The following is a 15,288-nucleotide window of genomic DNA, read 5'->3' on the forward strand; positions in this document are numbered from 1 at the left end:
TAACACAGAACTAAGTGTATAGCTACATAACTGGACTATCCTGGATAAACGTTTTAATTTGTTTTACAATTCCATTTTCACACAGTTGAATGTCATACTTGCCTAACTGAAGTCATTTAATTCTCATTTATGCTGATGTGGGATGGTAACTTACCCACAGAGGATCCTGAAAGTGATCTTTAGTGGATGTTTTCTATTTCTTCTCTAATAAAAAGATATCTTTTAAAACTGAAGCAAAATTAAAAAAAAAAAAAAAAAGAGTGGTTGTTAAACTGGATTAGGTGATGATATGTTTCCACCCATTTGGGTGGGTCTTGATGGGTTTACTGGAGTCCTATAAAAGAGGAAACATTTTGGAGAGAAAACAGCATGTCTTTTTGGGGTCCAAAGGGTGGAATGTGCTGGTCTGAGTCTGTGGTGGACCCCAGAAAAGCCATGCCCTTGGATCCTCATTCAGTATTGCTGGGTGGGAGCATTTTGATTGTTGCCATGGAGATGTGACCCACCCAATTGTGGGTGGTAACTTTTGATTAGATGATTTTCATGGAGGTGTGTCCCCACCCACTGAAGGTGGAGATGCTTGCTGGAATCCTTTAAAAGAAGAAACATTTTGGGGAGAGAAATTGTGACTGTGTTCGCCATGTGCCTTCTCACTGGAGAGAGAAACCCTGAACTTCATCGGCCTTCTTGAACCAAGGTATCTTTCTCTGGATGCCTTTGATTGGACATATCTATAGACTTGTTTTAATTAGGACATTTTCTCGGTCTTAAAACTGCAAATTAGAAAGTTATCAAATTCCCCTTTCTAAAAGCCATTCTGTTTCTGGTATATTGCATTCTGGCAGCTAGCAAATTAGAACAACTCTTAAAAACCTGGTAAGAGCTACTTCAGTTTTGAATGCACATGCCTTGGGAGGTGCTCTCTGCCCTTGGTAGTGCCAGGGGAGGTGCGACCCTACCCACCTGAGTGGTGAAGTTGAGCGTGACTGTGTCGAGGCTTCCAGAAAGCACACCCTGAGTGTCAGCCAGAGTCAGGGTGACACTGGCATCCCCTCCCACACCCGGCGAAGACATGACCAGGTTGGGGGTGGCTATGGTGGACGGAGACATTGGTGTTGCTGCGGGAAGGCCTCCGGTGGCGGCAGTCAGTTCTGCAAGAGAGACAGAGCACACAGGTCAGCGGAAGGTTCTGCAGAGCAGCCCATCTGCAGGGTCCTGCACTGGTACCACAGCAGGTAAAGCAAACGTCCTCAATGCGAATTTCTTCACAAGGCTTTTGTTCATTTCTAAGCATCTTTACACATGAGCAAACTGCCAGTTCTTAAGTACTGGACAGAGAGAAAACAGCGAGAGACTGGTGAAGGTGAGATCCCCAGCCCTATGCAGATGACCTTCCAGGACACCACCCCAGTCAGGGCTGCAGTGATGACCTGAAGAGCGCAATCAAAACATGGTCCTTGGAGCTAGACCCGTGCCAAGGCTGAAACGGGTAGACTGGCTGCCTCTGCTTATATTCTCATCTTCATCCGCCTTTTCTTTCTGTTTTCATTCTTAAAAACAGGAAGTCATAATAAACCTCATCCAATCCATCATGTTAACTTCTCCTGCAGGACATCTGAATTTTCTTTACCAGAGACACCCAAACGCACTGACTCACCATTAGTAACTGTCCTGGATATGCATTCCTCGTGAGCAAGGTTAAGAGCAAGGAAGGTATCTGGGGCAGCAGATGGGCCTGCAGTGGGTGTGTCACAGTCCCCCAGTAGGGACCGATGGAAAGGAGCCTGTGAAGCCGTGACTTGTGAGCACACACACTCACTCTACTCTCACCATCGACCTGTGCATCCACTCACCTAACAAACACATACCCACCAGCTACTTAATACCACACACTGCAAGGTGCTGGGCACCCAAACGATGACAAGTGTAAGTTCACAAGCTATCTACCGATTAGAGGCAAAAACAAAACAGTACTCCCATTGATGCTTGGCTACGAGCCTCTTGCTGCTGGCTGGAGAGCCAAAAGGCACCGCACACCACTGATCTGTAGCTGGAGCTCTCCAAACATGCCGCACAGCTCCACTCTCGGGGCTACACACTGCGCTCGCTGCACAGACCCAGGGCACAAGGACTTGAGGGATCAAGTGGCCACCTGGGCTCCACAATAATCTCCTGGGCCCTCCTCACCATTCCTGGTGTTGGGGGCACGGCAAGGTGTGGCCCGAGAGCGCCATGTACATGTGGGAGGCCACGCCTCGGGCACTGTCATCTCCAGCACAGCCAGCCACAGTCAGCCATGGAGAGGGCTCCACATATCCTCTCCCAGACCAGTGACATCTATGACCTTAAAGCCATCAGAGGAAGATCAAAAAGAAAAAGGCTGGGGCACCAGTTCCCAGGAAGCAGGGCAAATGACTTTCAGCCAAGAACACTGAAAGAGAGCTGGGAAGGGGCTGGCCTGTAATTCCCGGTGGGGGGGTCAGCGCCCAGGGCCAGAAGGGGGCAGCCTAGGGAGGGAGGGCGTAACACCCAAAATCCTGGCTCACCGATTCTAATGCTGAGCACAATTTTTAAAGGATTAGTGAACCATCTACCTTCATGACCCCAGAACTGCTTAAGTCTTTGTTAGGATAAGGCTTCACAGCATCTAAGAAAACTTTATTATAAATTTTGGAAGTGTCTAAGCAATTTAAGAAGACATGATATCAATATTTTCTCGACATTAATAAAACTCATGGGGTGGGAGGTGGCAGAAACAGAAAACAAACATTTAAATCACACTAGGATATAGCCTGAAAGAGTATGAAATGTTCTCCTTAAGTTTATAAAACACCCACCAATTGGAAATTTTAAACATTTTGAACTATTAAAAATAAGAATTAATTGTAGTTAAAAGTAGAAGAAACTAAGAGTAAAATAACTTTACAAAGAACTGCACTGGAAATCAATTCAGTTTATTCACCAAAATGATCTTAAATGTAAAAGAGGGCTATGAAAGGGACAGAAACTTAATGGTAACTTGGAATAAATTCCTTAGAAAGCTGTGCTAAATTTGAAGCCTTGGTTAACAAGACTATCTGATACTCATGTAAGACTCTTTTTTGTTATAAGAAATCTAGGTCAGAGATTTTACCAGACATTCTCGGGATCAACTTCAAAAAGGCTTTCACTCCCAACATGACACCCTGTCACAAAACAGGTACACCTGGCCTGGCTGCCTCACTCCCTTTATCCTTCTCCCCTAAAAGGTACCTCTTCTCAAGTAAGAAGTGATCAGATAACAGAGTCAAGCTAGAAATTCAACGGAACCTCATGGCTACTCGGGGTGGAGTGCGCACTGCAGTGTGGATTCAGCAGGGTGGGGTATGCACCAGGCTCTAATAAAGAGGACTGGCAACGGGAGCTCTGTGTTTTCATTTTAAAGTGTTTACCTTACAGAGCCGAGCTTCATGGGAAAGCGGCGTCACCCGTTTCAGGTCTTAGTGGTGCAGCCTGCAGCGGGACCGTCGCGGTAGAGGTGATGCTCCCAGGCACATGGCTACCAGTTAGCCAGGACCAGGGCTGGCAGGAAACGCAAACCACACTAAACCACGCAAAGCCACGCTGTCTGCTGTCAAGGCGTGAAGGGTGAGGGATCACTGTGAGGAGAAATTCTTCTCATGCCCAGGGGCTCGAGAGCAGAAGACAGCTCACCAGCTCACATAAACTGCATCTGGTACTTAAATAGAGCTGACATAACACCAACAATGCACAAGTGTTCTTAGGTAAGATTCCATCCTTTACTTATGCAGTTAAAAGGTATATTTTAAAAAATAAGATGCTGAGCTCCCGATATGTGGGATAACCCAAAATAATGTAAGAAAATAAGGGAAATTTCTCAGCTAGTTTTTGAAAAATCAGTCTGAAGGAAGGAAAAAACTACTTCAGCAAAAAAGCGTGCCTGCTGTGCTTGGGAGTGCGTGAGCCCGGTGCAGGGCTGTTGGCAGGGCTCTTGGCAGGACAGTGGGGCAGCCTTGCCAGGCCCGACTGCCTGCGCCAGGCCAGAGGACCCCAGCAGCTCTGGCACCCCGGAGTGCACGCTCTGCCTCTTTTCTGGTTAGAAAACCTGATTCCCAATGGGGGCATCTGCTGCGCCAGCAGACATCTGGACCACCCAGCAGCACAGAAAACCATGCCATTTAAGTGACTACACCTAAAACTCTAGTCTTTCCATCAGGCTGCCAGGGAATCACTAAGGTGTCAGACAGAGCTTCCAAGAAGTCATGTGATTCCTCCACCAGCAGCCACATTACTTGTGGGAGAAGGTTCACCAGGGATCTCCAGAGGAGGACAACTGTCCACTGTGGCGTCCACACAAGGCTCACCTTCACATCTCAACATGCACCAGGCAGGGACAGGAAAAGTGGTAAGGTCAAAGCCTACGATTAGAATTCTGGAGAACACATGATTTAATCCTCAAAACAAAAAAAACCCACAAACTATTTTTAGAAAAGTTTGAAGATTAAAGTTTGCTTTTTAACTTTACAGTGTGTGGCATATTTTGGATGCTTAAGACATGATGCACTAAATTGCAGCCTGAAATTCCCAGCTTTTTATCAATTAGAATACACAGTAAAATTCCTGTTAACTGAAAAACAAAACAAAAATCTTATTTCAAATTAATAAGTACAAACTAAAACTACAATAGAGTTTTTAAGCCCTCAAATTAAACAAACAAAGGCTCAAGGAGGGACCGAGTGAGGTTGAATGTGGCCATAGCAAAGCAACGGAAGGCAGGACTGCTGCAGTGGACATGACAGCTGTCCAGGAGGTAAGATTCTGGGTCCGACCAGAACTACATGGAATCTTGAATAGGGTGTGAGGTCTTGTTGGTTTGTCCAGGTTAGTGTGATGCCTTGATAGTGTGACGTATTCCCAAAGTCCACTTAGTGGACTGGGAAGAAAGGAGGAAATATTTAATTTCCCTATCTGGGGTATTCCTGATTTTCCTTCAAGCAGTGGGGACAACCAACTTAATAGGATGAGCCCTCAATCTTGGAATCACCATAGGAAAGCTTATTCCTGCAAAGGAAAAGCTAAGCCTATTTACAATCATGCCTAAGAGTCATCCCTTAAAGAACTTCTTTGGTGCTCAGATGTGGCCTCTCTCTCAAAGCCAACTTGGCAGGTGAACTCACTGTCCTTCCCCCTTCAGCCTACATAATTCCCAGGGGTGGGACAGGACGCCCGGGATGAGCCACAATCCAGCATCAAGGGACTGAGAAGGTCTTTTTGACCAAAAAGGGGACGAGAGAAATGAGACAAAAATAAAGTGTCAGTGGCTAAGAGATTCCAAACAGAGTGGAGAGGTTATCCTGGAGGTCATTCTTATGCATTATACAGACATCCCTTTTTAGTTTATGGTATAGTGGAGTGGCTGGAGGGAAATACCTAAAACTGTTGAGCTGTGTTCCAGTAGCCTTGATTCTTGAAGAAGGCTGTGTAACACTATAGCTTTTACAATGTGACTGTGTGTTTGTGAAAACCTCATGTCCGATGCTCCTTTTATATAGGCTTATGGACAGATGAGTTAAAAAAAAAAAGGACAAAAAATAAATAAATAATAGGGGGGAGATAGAGGGTAAAAACTGAGTAGACTGAAATACTGTGGGTCAATGAGAGGGAAGGGTAAGGGGTATGGGATGTACAGGTTCTTTTCTTTCTCATTTCTTTTCCTGGGGTGATGGAAATGCTCTAAAAATTACCATGATGAAGAGTACACAACTGTGTGAGGACACAGTGAGCCACTGATTGCACAACATGGTTAGACTGTGTGTGTGGTTATTTCTCAATAAAAATACTAAAAAAAAAAAGAGTCTGGGACTGCCTGGATCTGCTCAGGCCAGTCAGCATGACTTGTGACTCAGACAAGTCTCTTCACTCCTTAGGCCTCAGCTCACCCTTCTGTCAATGATAGGGGTGCAGCAGATTTCCTTTCAGGTCCTGAGGGGCCTGACTCCCTCAGATCTCCAGCTTCATCTCACACCCCTCCCCTGCTTCAGCTAACTGGCCTTTGAGTTAGCTCAACCAAAGCTTGCCCAAGGCCACTGGGCTGCCTTCTACCCAAAAAGAAGGCTCCCTGCACCCAGACCTCCTCTCCACCCCTGTTGCTACTTCTTTAGAGAAGCTGGCCCTGTTCATGTATTTTCACATTTATTTGTGGGATTCTCCACATCCGCACCCCTATGAGTATCTAAGACCATGTCTACTTCACTTGGTCCTACATTCCTAGACTTAGGAAAATTCCTATTGCACACTAGACACTATAATATTTTATTGAATGAACAAATGAGCAAGAAAGCATTCTATCAATTAAGTATGAAAAACATATAGCTTTTGAGAACAAATATATCTGAAGATTAAACTTCTCAAAAATGATATACCAATTTGGAAAATAAGAAGCTTAAGAAATGAACAAAATTCTTAAAAGGTACAGAAAGCTAAACAGATACATTCTCTCAACTGTTAACTATTATTTATAAATCTGTAATTTATTTTACCCGAGCTCATTCTAGTTTTTATAAAAGCCTATATTTTTATAGACTATTTTATTTTTTATGAAAGTCTATACTTTCATAAAGTATACAGTGGAGGAAAAAAAACTGCCTTCTTTAAATTTTGTTATCCTACTGTCAATTGGTGCAGGAAAAAGTAATGGGCTAGAGAAACTTCCAGGGCTAAGTCAGAAAGCGACAACTTTGTAAATGGAGTTATCAAAATGTTAATTTGCACTTCCTTTATATATTGGAGTAAAATTATTTTATTTCTTAAAATGTACAATTATCAATTGGATGAAAACTCTATAATTCTGCAGCCTAGACATATACAAAAGCCATTAATCATTATGAAATTATATTAGGTATGATGGAACATGTAGGTCACACATTTGTTGTACTACAAGATATTTTAATTCTATCCATTTACTATTTGCATATCCTTCAAACAGTATCTTCTGATGACTGTTTTTGGCTAAATCATTAGCTGCATACCTGAAGAGTTTAAAGTTGCACTCTGTGAGAGAAGTTGATCATTACTTATTGTCAAGGTGGCACCTGTAGATTGATTATTGATTGCAGGTGCTGATAATCTTATGCTTCCATTTAGTTCACTACTTCCATTAGAATTGTGGTGAATGAGATCTTGACCTAAATGGAAATTGATATTAGGATATCTGAAAATAACACATTAATTTAATGTACGTTAAAAAATAATAGCATCCTCAAAACTCTTATTTTTAATAACATTCATAGAAAAATGAAAATAAGACAACCAAACACTTTTTCCTAGATGACAGTATTTCTTCTTCATGCTATTTGTCAGCTGCAAAAGGGATTTCTAAAAATGTATCTTAGAGCTCTACTTTATTTCAGTATTTAGACACGAAATCACACACTTCTGTAAAACACTTTTGAAAACATGTCAAAATGTAGCAGATGGCCAGAGGAAGCAAAAAAGTGAATTGCAGGTGCACAAGGAGATGATGCAGCAGCCTCCTTAATGGAGCTCTCCGAGCAGGCTGGGGCATCAGCCATGCAGTGCCCGCCACCCTGCAGCTCAGAGCCCCCAGGCTCCCCACGTGCCTATGTCTCACCAAGCAAGTGCTATTATAATTATATAATTCAATTAAATAGCACAGGAGCAAATAACACGAGAATTAAAAAATCTGGATGTTTCAATAGAAGCCAAAGTGAGTGCCTGATGAAAACAAGTTGCTAGACAACAACCAAATTAAAACAAAACAAAACTGCTGTCAAATTAGGTAGACGCAAGGCAACTATGCCAAACTGTAGGAAGCAGGATGAAAAGATAAAAAGATACTGCACTGCGATTGTTTCACAGTTACCTAAATTCTAATGCCGCTCTAAAGAAACAGAAACTGGAAACGACACTGGGTGTTACACACACAGTTCATGCAAAAGCGATGGTGGAGCCCTCACGAGCAGAGCAGACCCCAAAGATTAGCGGCAGCCCATCAAAAGGTGAGCAAATGAACTTTCACACGATGTAGGTAACATTTGCCTGATTCCCTGTTTTACATAGCTTTTCATAAATTTGTAACTGCTCTGAAAATATCAGGTAAAAGGACTTTTATTGTATATGTACAACATAATGTGGGGAGACCTAAGACTACCTTTGCCTTTTGCCCAACATTTACGTTTTCTCTGCAAACTCTTGGACTCCTTAACTACTAAAAGTCTGCAAAACTTAATTGAAGAAATTAAGTATTTGCATTCTCCAGTGTTTTCAAGCATAAATAATTCTATGTATTAATGGAAAAAAGAAATTCCTACAAAAAAACTGAAAACTTCTCTAGGATATCTAGATGCTTTCAAGAGGGGATCTTAAATTAAAGGTTTCTCTGTAGCCTTTTCAGAATGGGATCAAGAAATGTTGATTTAAAATCATTATAGTCAATTCTCCTTATCTAATGAGAAGGGAAAAAATAAGAAATTTTAAGCCCATAATTTTAAAACTTTCTCCTAGAATAAACCTTTAGGCCAAGTTTTTACAAAAAAAAAAAAAAAATGCACTGTTACATTGAACTATGCTTTTAAAATATATTAGTAAGCAATAAAAGAACCAAATGGCCGATAGGAGAACACGGGAGAAACAGAAGCACAGCCCACAGACTGAAGCACACAGCTTCTGGGCCGCAAGTACAAGGAATAAGGACTGTGTCTTGTGTGGGGACTTCCAGTGCCTCATCCATTTGAGAACAATCAACAGAGTTAAATAAACAAAACTGCCATATGAAAATAACTCTTCTAGATTTTCTATATTAAAATTCAGATATACTTAATGAAAGGAGTAAGGTGAGTGAATTAATTTCTATAGTCTAGTAGCATCTAATTTCCCACTGCATATCATTCAAAACAAAGCTCCACCTAAAACTATTTTCCCAAAACTTCATTCATAATGAAAGGAATAAAGACAACTTCTCCTTAAAATAATAGAAAGCAAGCAAGCTTCATTTTTCTTCTAAATCAGTCTTCTTTCAATTACAATGACACGTATAGAAATCTTCCTAAAACCAAGTAGTACTATTCTGAATCAATCTTGCATTCATCATAATTCTCAACATTTGGCATGATGAAAATGCAGATGTTTCCCCCTATTGCCCCACATCTCCAATGAGGTGATCTTGAGTTCTAGAAAACAGTTTTCCTTATTTTTAACAAGAACCTGATGAGGTGGCTCTGAGGATGAAATGAAGAACACTGCGTGAGCTCGTGTGGGTGAGAACTGTTAAGAGTCGTACCTGGCACACACACAGGTCAACTCTGGGGAGAACTAATGGGGCCACGGTTTGAGAAGCAGCTCGTGTCAGAGATGCGGGAGCTTTGTGACTACTGCACAACTACTTCATAAGTACATAATTGACATTTGGGTATAGTATGTCAATTTCAAGTGAGCCATAATGCCAAAGGTAATTTTTATCCATTTATTGAGTTTTCAATGTCTACTATATTAAAAATTTTTCTACATGATTTGAGTAGCACTGTGAGGAGTCAGGAAAAAGTGCCAGGGCATACAAAAATTCACAGTTTATACCAATTCCTTAGTTTAATAGTCCCTGAGTAAGAATCATGTGTCATGAAGTCATGGTTTTTTGTTCTTTACTAAGCAAAAAAGTGCTACAAAAAACATAACTGACCCTACTCACACTGAAAGTGGCGTGAGAAATAATCACTTTCTCTTTCTGGTACTAGACTTCAATTCTAACACACTGTTTTCACTGAACTTGAACTTGGATTTCTTGCATAAATGAAAAATACTACTCTGCACTGGCTTTCTGGGAACCTGAGGGTTATGAAGAAGGGATGCAAATAAGATATACTCAAACTGCAGGGGAAAAGACGTTTAAAGTGTTGAACTCCTGACCAGATATAGTGAGGGTGATCTCCTGTGGCGACGAGGACGGCGTGGCAGTGGAGCCGGCAGCCTGGGCGAGCACCTGGCTCAGACTTGAGTTATTAATCGTCAAGGTGATCTCGTGGGGGCCACTGGATGTGGACATGAGGCTCTGAGGAGTCATCACTGGAGAGAGATCTTGGGCCCCTGATCATCATTAGAGAACAAAACAAAGCCAGACTTTAGAAAGGAATATGTTCTCCCTTTTTATATCAAAAATACTGTATGTTGTATACATGTTACCAGAACAGAAATTTCAAAACAAAACAGAGGACTGTTTTTGTGCCATATATTGACTAAGCATCATTAAGCGTAAGAAAGGCTTGTTTCATTGCTAAGACATCTGATCTATCTGATGAGTTTTAGAGGGAAAGAGACGATATCATAATTTCCTAAAATCAGATGTGTGGCTGTGAGAAGAAAATTCCAATTATCAAGTAAACAAAAAGCACCCTCACCGCTGCTGCTGGTGGTCAAGACGGGGTCATGCTCAGTCAACGGGCTGACAGTCAAACTGGCTGCTGTAGCTGCGGGCTGCAAGGACAGGCTTGAGATGGGCTGGATGACCACGCTAGCTGGGACTGCCCCGTCCGGGGCCTGCAGAGAGCTGTTTTGTGGGGTCAAATTAGGCTCCCCAGTTAGCTGCTGAGCAAGCAAATTACTCTGCTGTAAAGTCTGTTGTAAAATACTCGGATCGATCTGAAAAGCAAAACAGGTATTTGTAATGAGTCTCATCTTTATTTGTGATCTGAATTAGACTGGAACATAGAAAACCACGGCAGGTGCCCTACCTGCAAGGTGATGTTGTTGATGCTGGAGGCATCAATTCCAGAAATTTGCACATTTGGTCCTACCAAATTGGCAGCCAATTGCAACTGTATGCCTTCGAGGGTGGCCAAACCACCATCTGTCAGAGACACTGTTAAGTCACCTCCAGCTGACCAGAGAAAGAGCAAAGAACACATGAATATGTGAACATTTCTTAAATCTGAAAGAACATACTTTTTACCTAGAGATAGTCAATGAATACTAAATTTCCTTTGCCCTATCTAAATGTTCCCATTTAACCATCAAAACAAATGTTGTGAAATAGATAATAATATTATTCATTTTTTTTACCCCATCAGGAAACCAGGCTCAATGTAATCCCCTGATTAGCCCAAGGTTTAGGATACAACAAGAAGTTTTACATGCCAAAGTCAGGCTTACATCACACTACGGGTAACAGAAAGAAAGCCACGCAAGGTGTCAGCGATGCTATGCAGAAAACCCAACTGGCTAGAATTTTATACTTTTCAAGCTCTGTTTGATTCAATAGTATTAGACAACTCCAGTAGATCAGAAACAACGTTATGAGCATTTGTAAATTAATACACACCTCACCACTACATTTCTGAGAATGCCAGACGAGAGAGAAATAAGTTTAAACCCATTAAGAACAAACGCTACTAAATAAAGCGTCCAAGTATTCAAAGCAGTTGCAATGGAAAGAAGAATGGGGAGTAGAAGGGTAACGAGGTCAGAAACAAGAAATTTCAATTTTTCCAATTGTAAATGGGATAAGTTCAATGGAGGAAACGGTTCTGTTGGTGAAAAAGTTGGCCTCCCTGACCTTAGACGAAAGCACAGCCTCTGCACAATTTGTGAGCCATTTGTCCATAGCCAGACTCAGGATTTACCTGACATGGAAGCAGGAAGAATAGCCTGGCCCACCAGTCCTTGTTGAAGCAAATTCTGATCAAACTGCCCTGTGAGAACAGAGTTATTCATGATAAATACGTTCGGGTCTGTTGAGGATGAACTGAGGAGGTTCACAGGCTGTAATCCTTCGGATGAACTTCGGGTCACAGGCTTTCTGGCTTTCTTCGCATCTGGTTTATAATGGAACTGCATGTGGGTTTTCCTTCGCCCAGAAGTACGGAAACGTAGCTCACAATGAGGACACTTGAAAGGCTTTGCTCCTGTGTGCAAACGCATGTGGACCTTCAGACTTCCCTTGGTAGAGAAAGAATTGCTGCAGACGTGACAACAGAAGAGCTTCTGACCTAAGGAAAAGCAAGCAGGAGATGAGGGGAGTGGGTGACTGCCACAATATTCAAATACACAGGTCAACAGTCCAAGTACTGAGTGCCTTTAGAGAGGTTTGGCGTACAATGTCCTTAGTACTGACAGTGGTCTTGAGAAGTCTGTAGGTGTAGTCGAGCTACTCCCTCTGCAGACCCCAGGAAACACACGGCAGAGGTTTCTCTGTGATAACCTAAAGCCAACCAATCCGGTGAGGACAATCATCCCAACACTACTCCAAGGTGCTGGGAAACCACCCGATGGCTGTGGGCTGGACAGAGAGGGCCGGTTGGATTGTTCCCTGAAACTCTTTTTCTGGTCCTTCTCCACATGGGCTGACATCTCATCTCCCCAGCATGGGTGCAGAAGCCATGTGTGTGCAGTGACTGGTGGGCAGGCTGTGGCCCTGCCTGTGTGTGGTCAGAGCACCAGACCTCAGGGTGCAAAGACAAGGTGAACAGGCACCTCCTCATCCTCAACAAGTTCACAATCACACAAGAGACAACCATGGGCCCCATGATGCAACAAAGACTTTACACAGAGGTGGGCCTTATCAAGTAAGTTCATCTATCTGCTTGTTGAATGCAAAGCATTAGGTTGCAGAAGAGAATCATGGGCCTTTAAATAAATGTGTGAAAAATTCAGCTTGTATTCTTTTGCTCAATTCTCCTAATCTCCAATTAAGAATACAATTGATTCAGTAATCATAACAATACAACTCTAAGGTTTACTGAGAGTTTACTGTGGCCAAACAATTCCATAGGCGATTTAAATGTCTTAAAGTACCTAATCTCCCAATAACAAAGGATCTGTTATTAGCTTCATTTTACATTCGAGGAAACTGAGGCTTGGAGAGTAACTGGTAAACTGAGAAGTGGAGTGACTAGAATCTGAACTCATGGAGAGCACAGGGCGACCCTCTTTCCCACCAGCTTCAACAGTGCAGAAACCAGGAAGCAAATGCTCACTGTATTTTATCAAGTAAGTTAACTTCTGTTCCTCAAACTAAATAAGGAAAAGAAAAAGCAGCTCTTGAAAGCAGATGCCCCATATAAAAAGAATCACTACCTAATGTCGCAACCAGATTTGCTAAGGCTCCAGTGTTTACTAAACCTTAACAAACTGAATTTTTTTTTGACCTACATGGGACTAAAAATTAATCTTGCTAGCAAAGGAATTTAAATCTAAGTAAAACACAAGACAATGTATAATCAGATTCCTGGGATCTAACTGCCTTTTCCCAGCATTACTTAGACCATTTTCACCAGGTCAGAAATAAAAAAAATCTTTTATAGCCATTTTTTGCATAGTTCCTGATTTTGAAAGTATTTATGTCTATAAAAATGAGAGGCTAAAAAAATATATAAAACCCTCTGGTAAGGCTCTTCAGCGCCTCCCAGCTGCACAGGTTTCAGTCCAACCTGTGTGCGTCTTCACGTGGCAGTCCAGCGTTGACTTCACGGTGAAGCTCTTCCCGCACTCATCGCACTTGTATGGCTTCTCCCCAGTGTGGATGCGGACGTGCCTAGCCAAAGAGCAGGCATGTTTAGGACTTGACACACATTTACAAACAACTTCTGAGTTTTAAATCATAACAATCCATAAAAATAAAAATCATGCATTGACTAAATTTGGCCAAGCAAAAAACTTAAGATTTCTATATGCAAAAAAAAAAACAAAAAACAAAAAATCTAAAATATCTGCAAGACAAATGAAACAGGCTTATTTCCTTAAGAAGCCAAAGACTTTTACAAATTAACAAGAAGACAAGCAGTATCAGGGAAGTAAAGTGGGCGATGCCCTGGCAGTTCATAGAGAATAACTACAAACAGCCAGGAAGCAGCCTTGGCCAGCGGCACGTCCGGGCACGGGCACGGGGAAAGCCATGAACAGGCCTGGCCGGCTGGGAGGGCACAGGGAGGGAGCAGCGGGCACTGTCAGTGTTAAAACACACACACTCTCAGGCCCTGACGCCCTCACACAGGTGCACAATACACACAGGCACCGCAGGACTCTCCTAGTAACTCAACAGTGAAAACTCATTGACGGGGGGTGATGAAATAACCCTTGGCATGGCCACCCAACAGAATACCATGCATCACTGAAAAGAATGGAACAGGTGTACAGGTTCTGATAAAGAAAGATGTCTAACATTTATCTAATGTAAAAACGAAACAAAAGAAAACCCCAAAATACCAAACTGCAGAGCTGTGCTTATAGTACAATATCATCTGTGTTACATTTATGTTAATACATATGTAGATATTTCTGGGGGGAAAAAAACTAAGAAATTGTGGATTTTTTTCTCTGGGGAACAGAACTAGTTTCATTTTACACCCATTTGTACTCTTGTTTTGTTTTGCCAGGATATTTACTTAGGATATACTGAGTAAGGCAGTATATATGAAGGATGGTTGAAACTTGAACTGTTCTGTAAATGAAGGATACATTTCAAATGAAGGAAGAAAACAGATGCACTTTTAGGCTATACTATTCTTCAAGAAAGTTTTCTGGCATGATCAGCTCCCTGCCTTGGCACCATGGCTTTGGACCCCTCTCTTAGGGCATTAGGAGGGCCTAGGGCTCTCCCTCCTCTGGCCAGCCCTGCTGCCTGCACACCACGCCGCCCACCCCCAGCCCCCAAGCCCTGTCCACATCCACAGTGGTGCACAGCCCACAAAGAGATCAAACGGGGTCCCTGCTAGCATAGCCTTCTTACTCACGACCCACCGGAGTCTCTCACCACAGAAATTCTCTTTCCCTACCAACTAGTTCATGACTTTCACTTGGTGATCCACAACTCCTCGCCCAGGCCAGGCTCCCGCACACAGCACACATCAAAGCTTCCTCCTAATTCCCGCCCCTCATCCTGGCTCTCGGTTTCAGTCTCAGCCCCAGATCACACCACTGACCCCTGAGGCCCCTCCTGAACTGCAGCACGGCTGAGTGGGGGCTCGGCAACACTGCTACTTTAGCCCCCATCATCCACAAGAATGGACCCCACCAAGCCTTCACTAACCTCCACTCTCCCCCTCCCTGCTCTCTGCAACTAAATGCAGTCCCTTTCCTATACTTTGGCAGGCACTGGTGGTCCCAGTCGGCCTCACGTGCCACCAACTTTGTGCTACCCACCACTCAGCAGACCCCTTTGCTGTGTCACATCACGCCCCCCTGTGGGGCGCTCTGCAGAACAAATATTTGATTTTCTGATACTGCCTCCTCTATTATTATCCATCTTAAAATCTTGGCAGTCTTTCCTTTAATAAGTGTCCC

At 42.8% G+C, this 15,288-nt stretch overlaps 1 protein-coding gene across 9 annotated transcripts in view; it reads right to left on the minus strand.

Annotated features, from left to right (window-relative positions):
- Positions 1 to 15,288, minus strand: part of ZNF236 (zinc finger protein 236) — a 190,625-nt gene that overhangs the window by 50,917 nt on the left and 124,420 nt on the right. For all 9 annotated transcript variants that reach the window (XM_077135205.1, XM_077135204.1, XM_077135198.1 and 6 more), the window contains 7 exons: positions 13,437 to 13,540; positions 11,631 to 11,996; positions 10,743 to 10,888; positions 10,410 to 10,650; positions 9,922 to 10,098; positions 7,029 to 7,184; positions 964 to 1,151 (listed from right to left, as the gene is read on the minus strand). In XM_077135205.1, the coding sequence (XP_076991320.1) occupies positions 964 to 1,151; positions 7,029 to 7,184; positions 9,922 to 10,098; positions 10,410 to 10,650; positions 10,743 to 10,888; positions 11,631 to 11,996; positions 13,437 to 13,540 (1,378 nt within the window). The remainder of the gene's footprint in view (positions 1 to 963; positions 1,152 to 7,028; positions 7,185 to 9,921; positions 10,099 to 10,409; positions 10,651 to 10,742; positions 10,889 to 11,630; positions 11,997 to 13,436; positions 13,541 to 15,288) is intronic.

Source organism: Tamandua tetradactyla, chromosome 18, assembly GCF_023851605.1.
Source record: "Tamandua tetradactyla isolate mTamTet1 chromosome 18, mTamTet1.pri, whole genome shotgun sequence".
Lineage (NCBI taxonomy): Eukaryota > Metazoa > Chordata > Mammalia > Pilosa > Myrmecophagidae > Tamandua > Tamandua tetradactyla.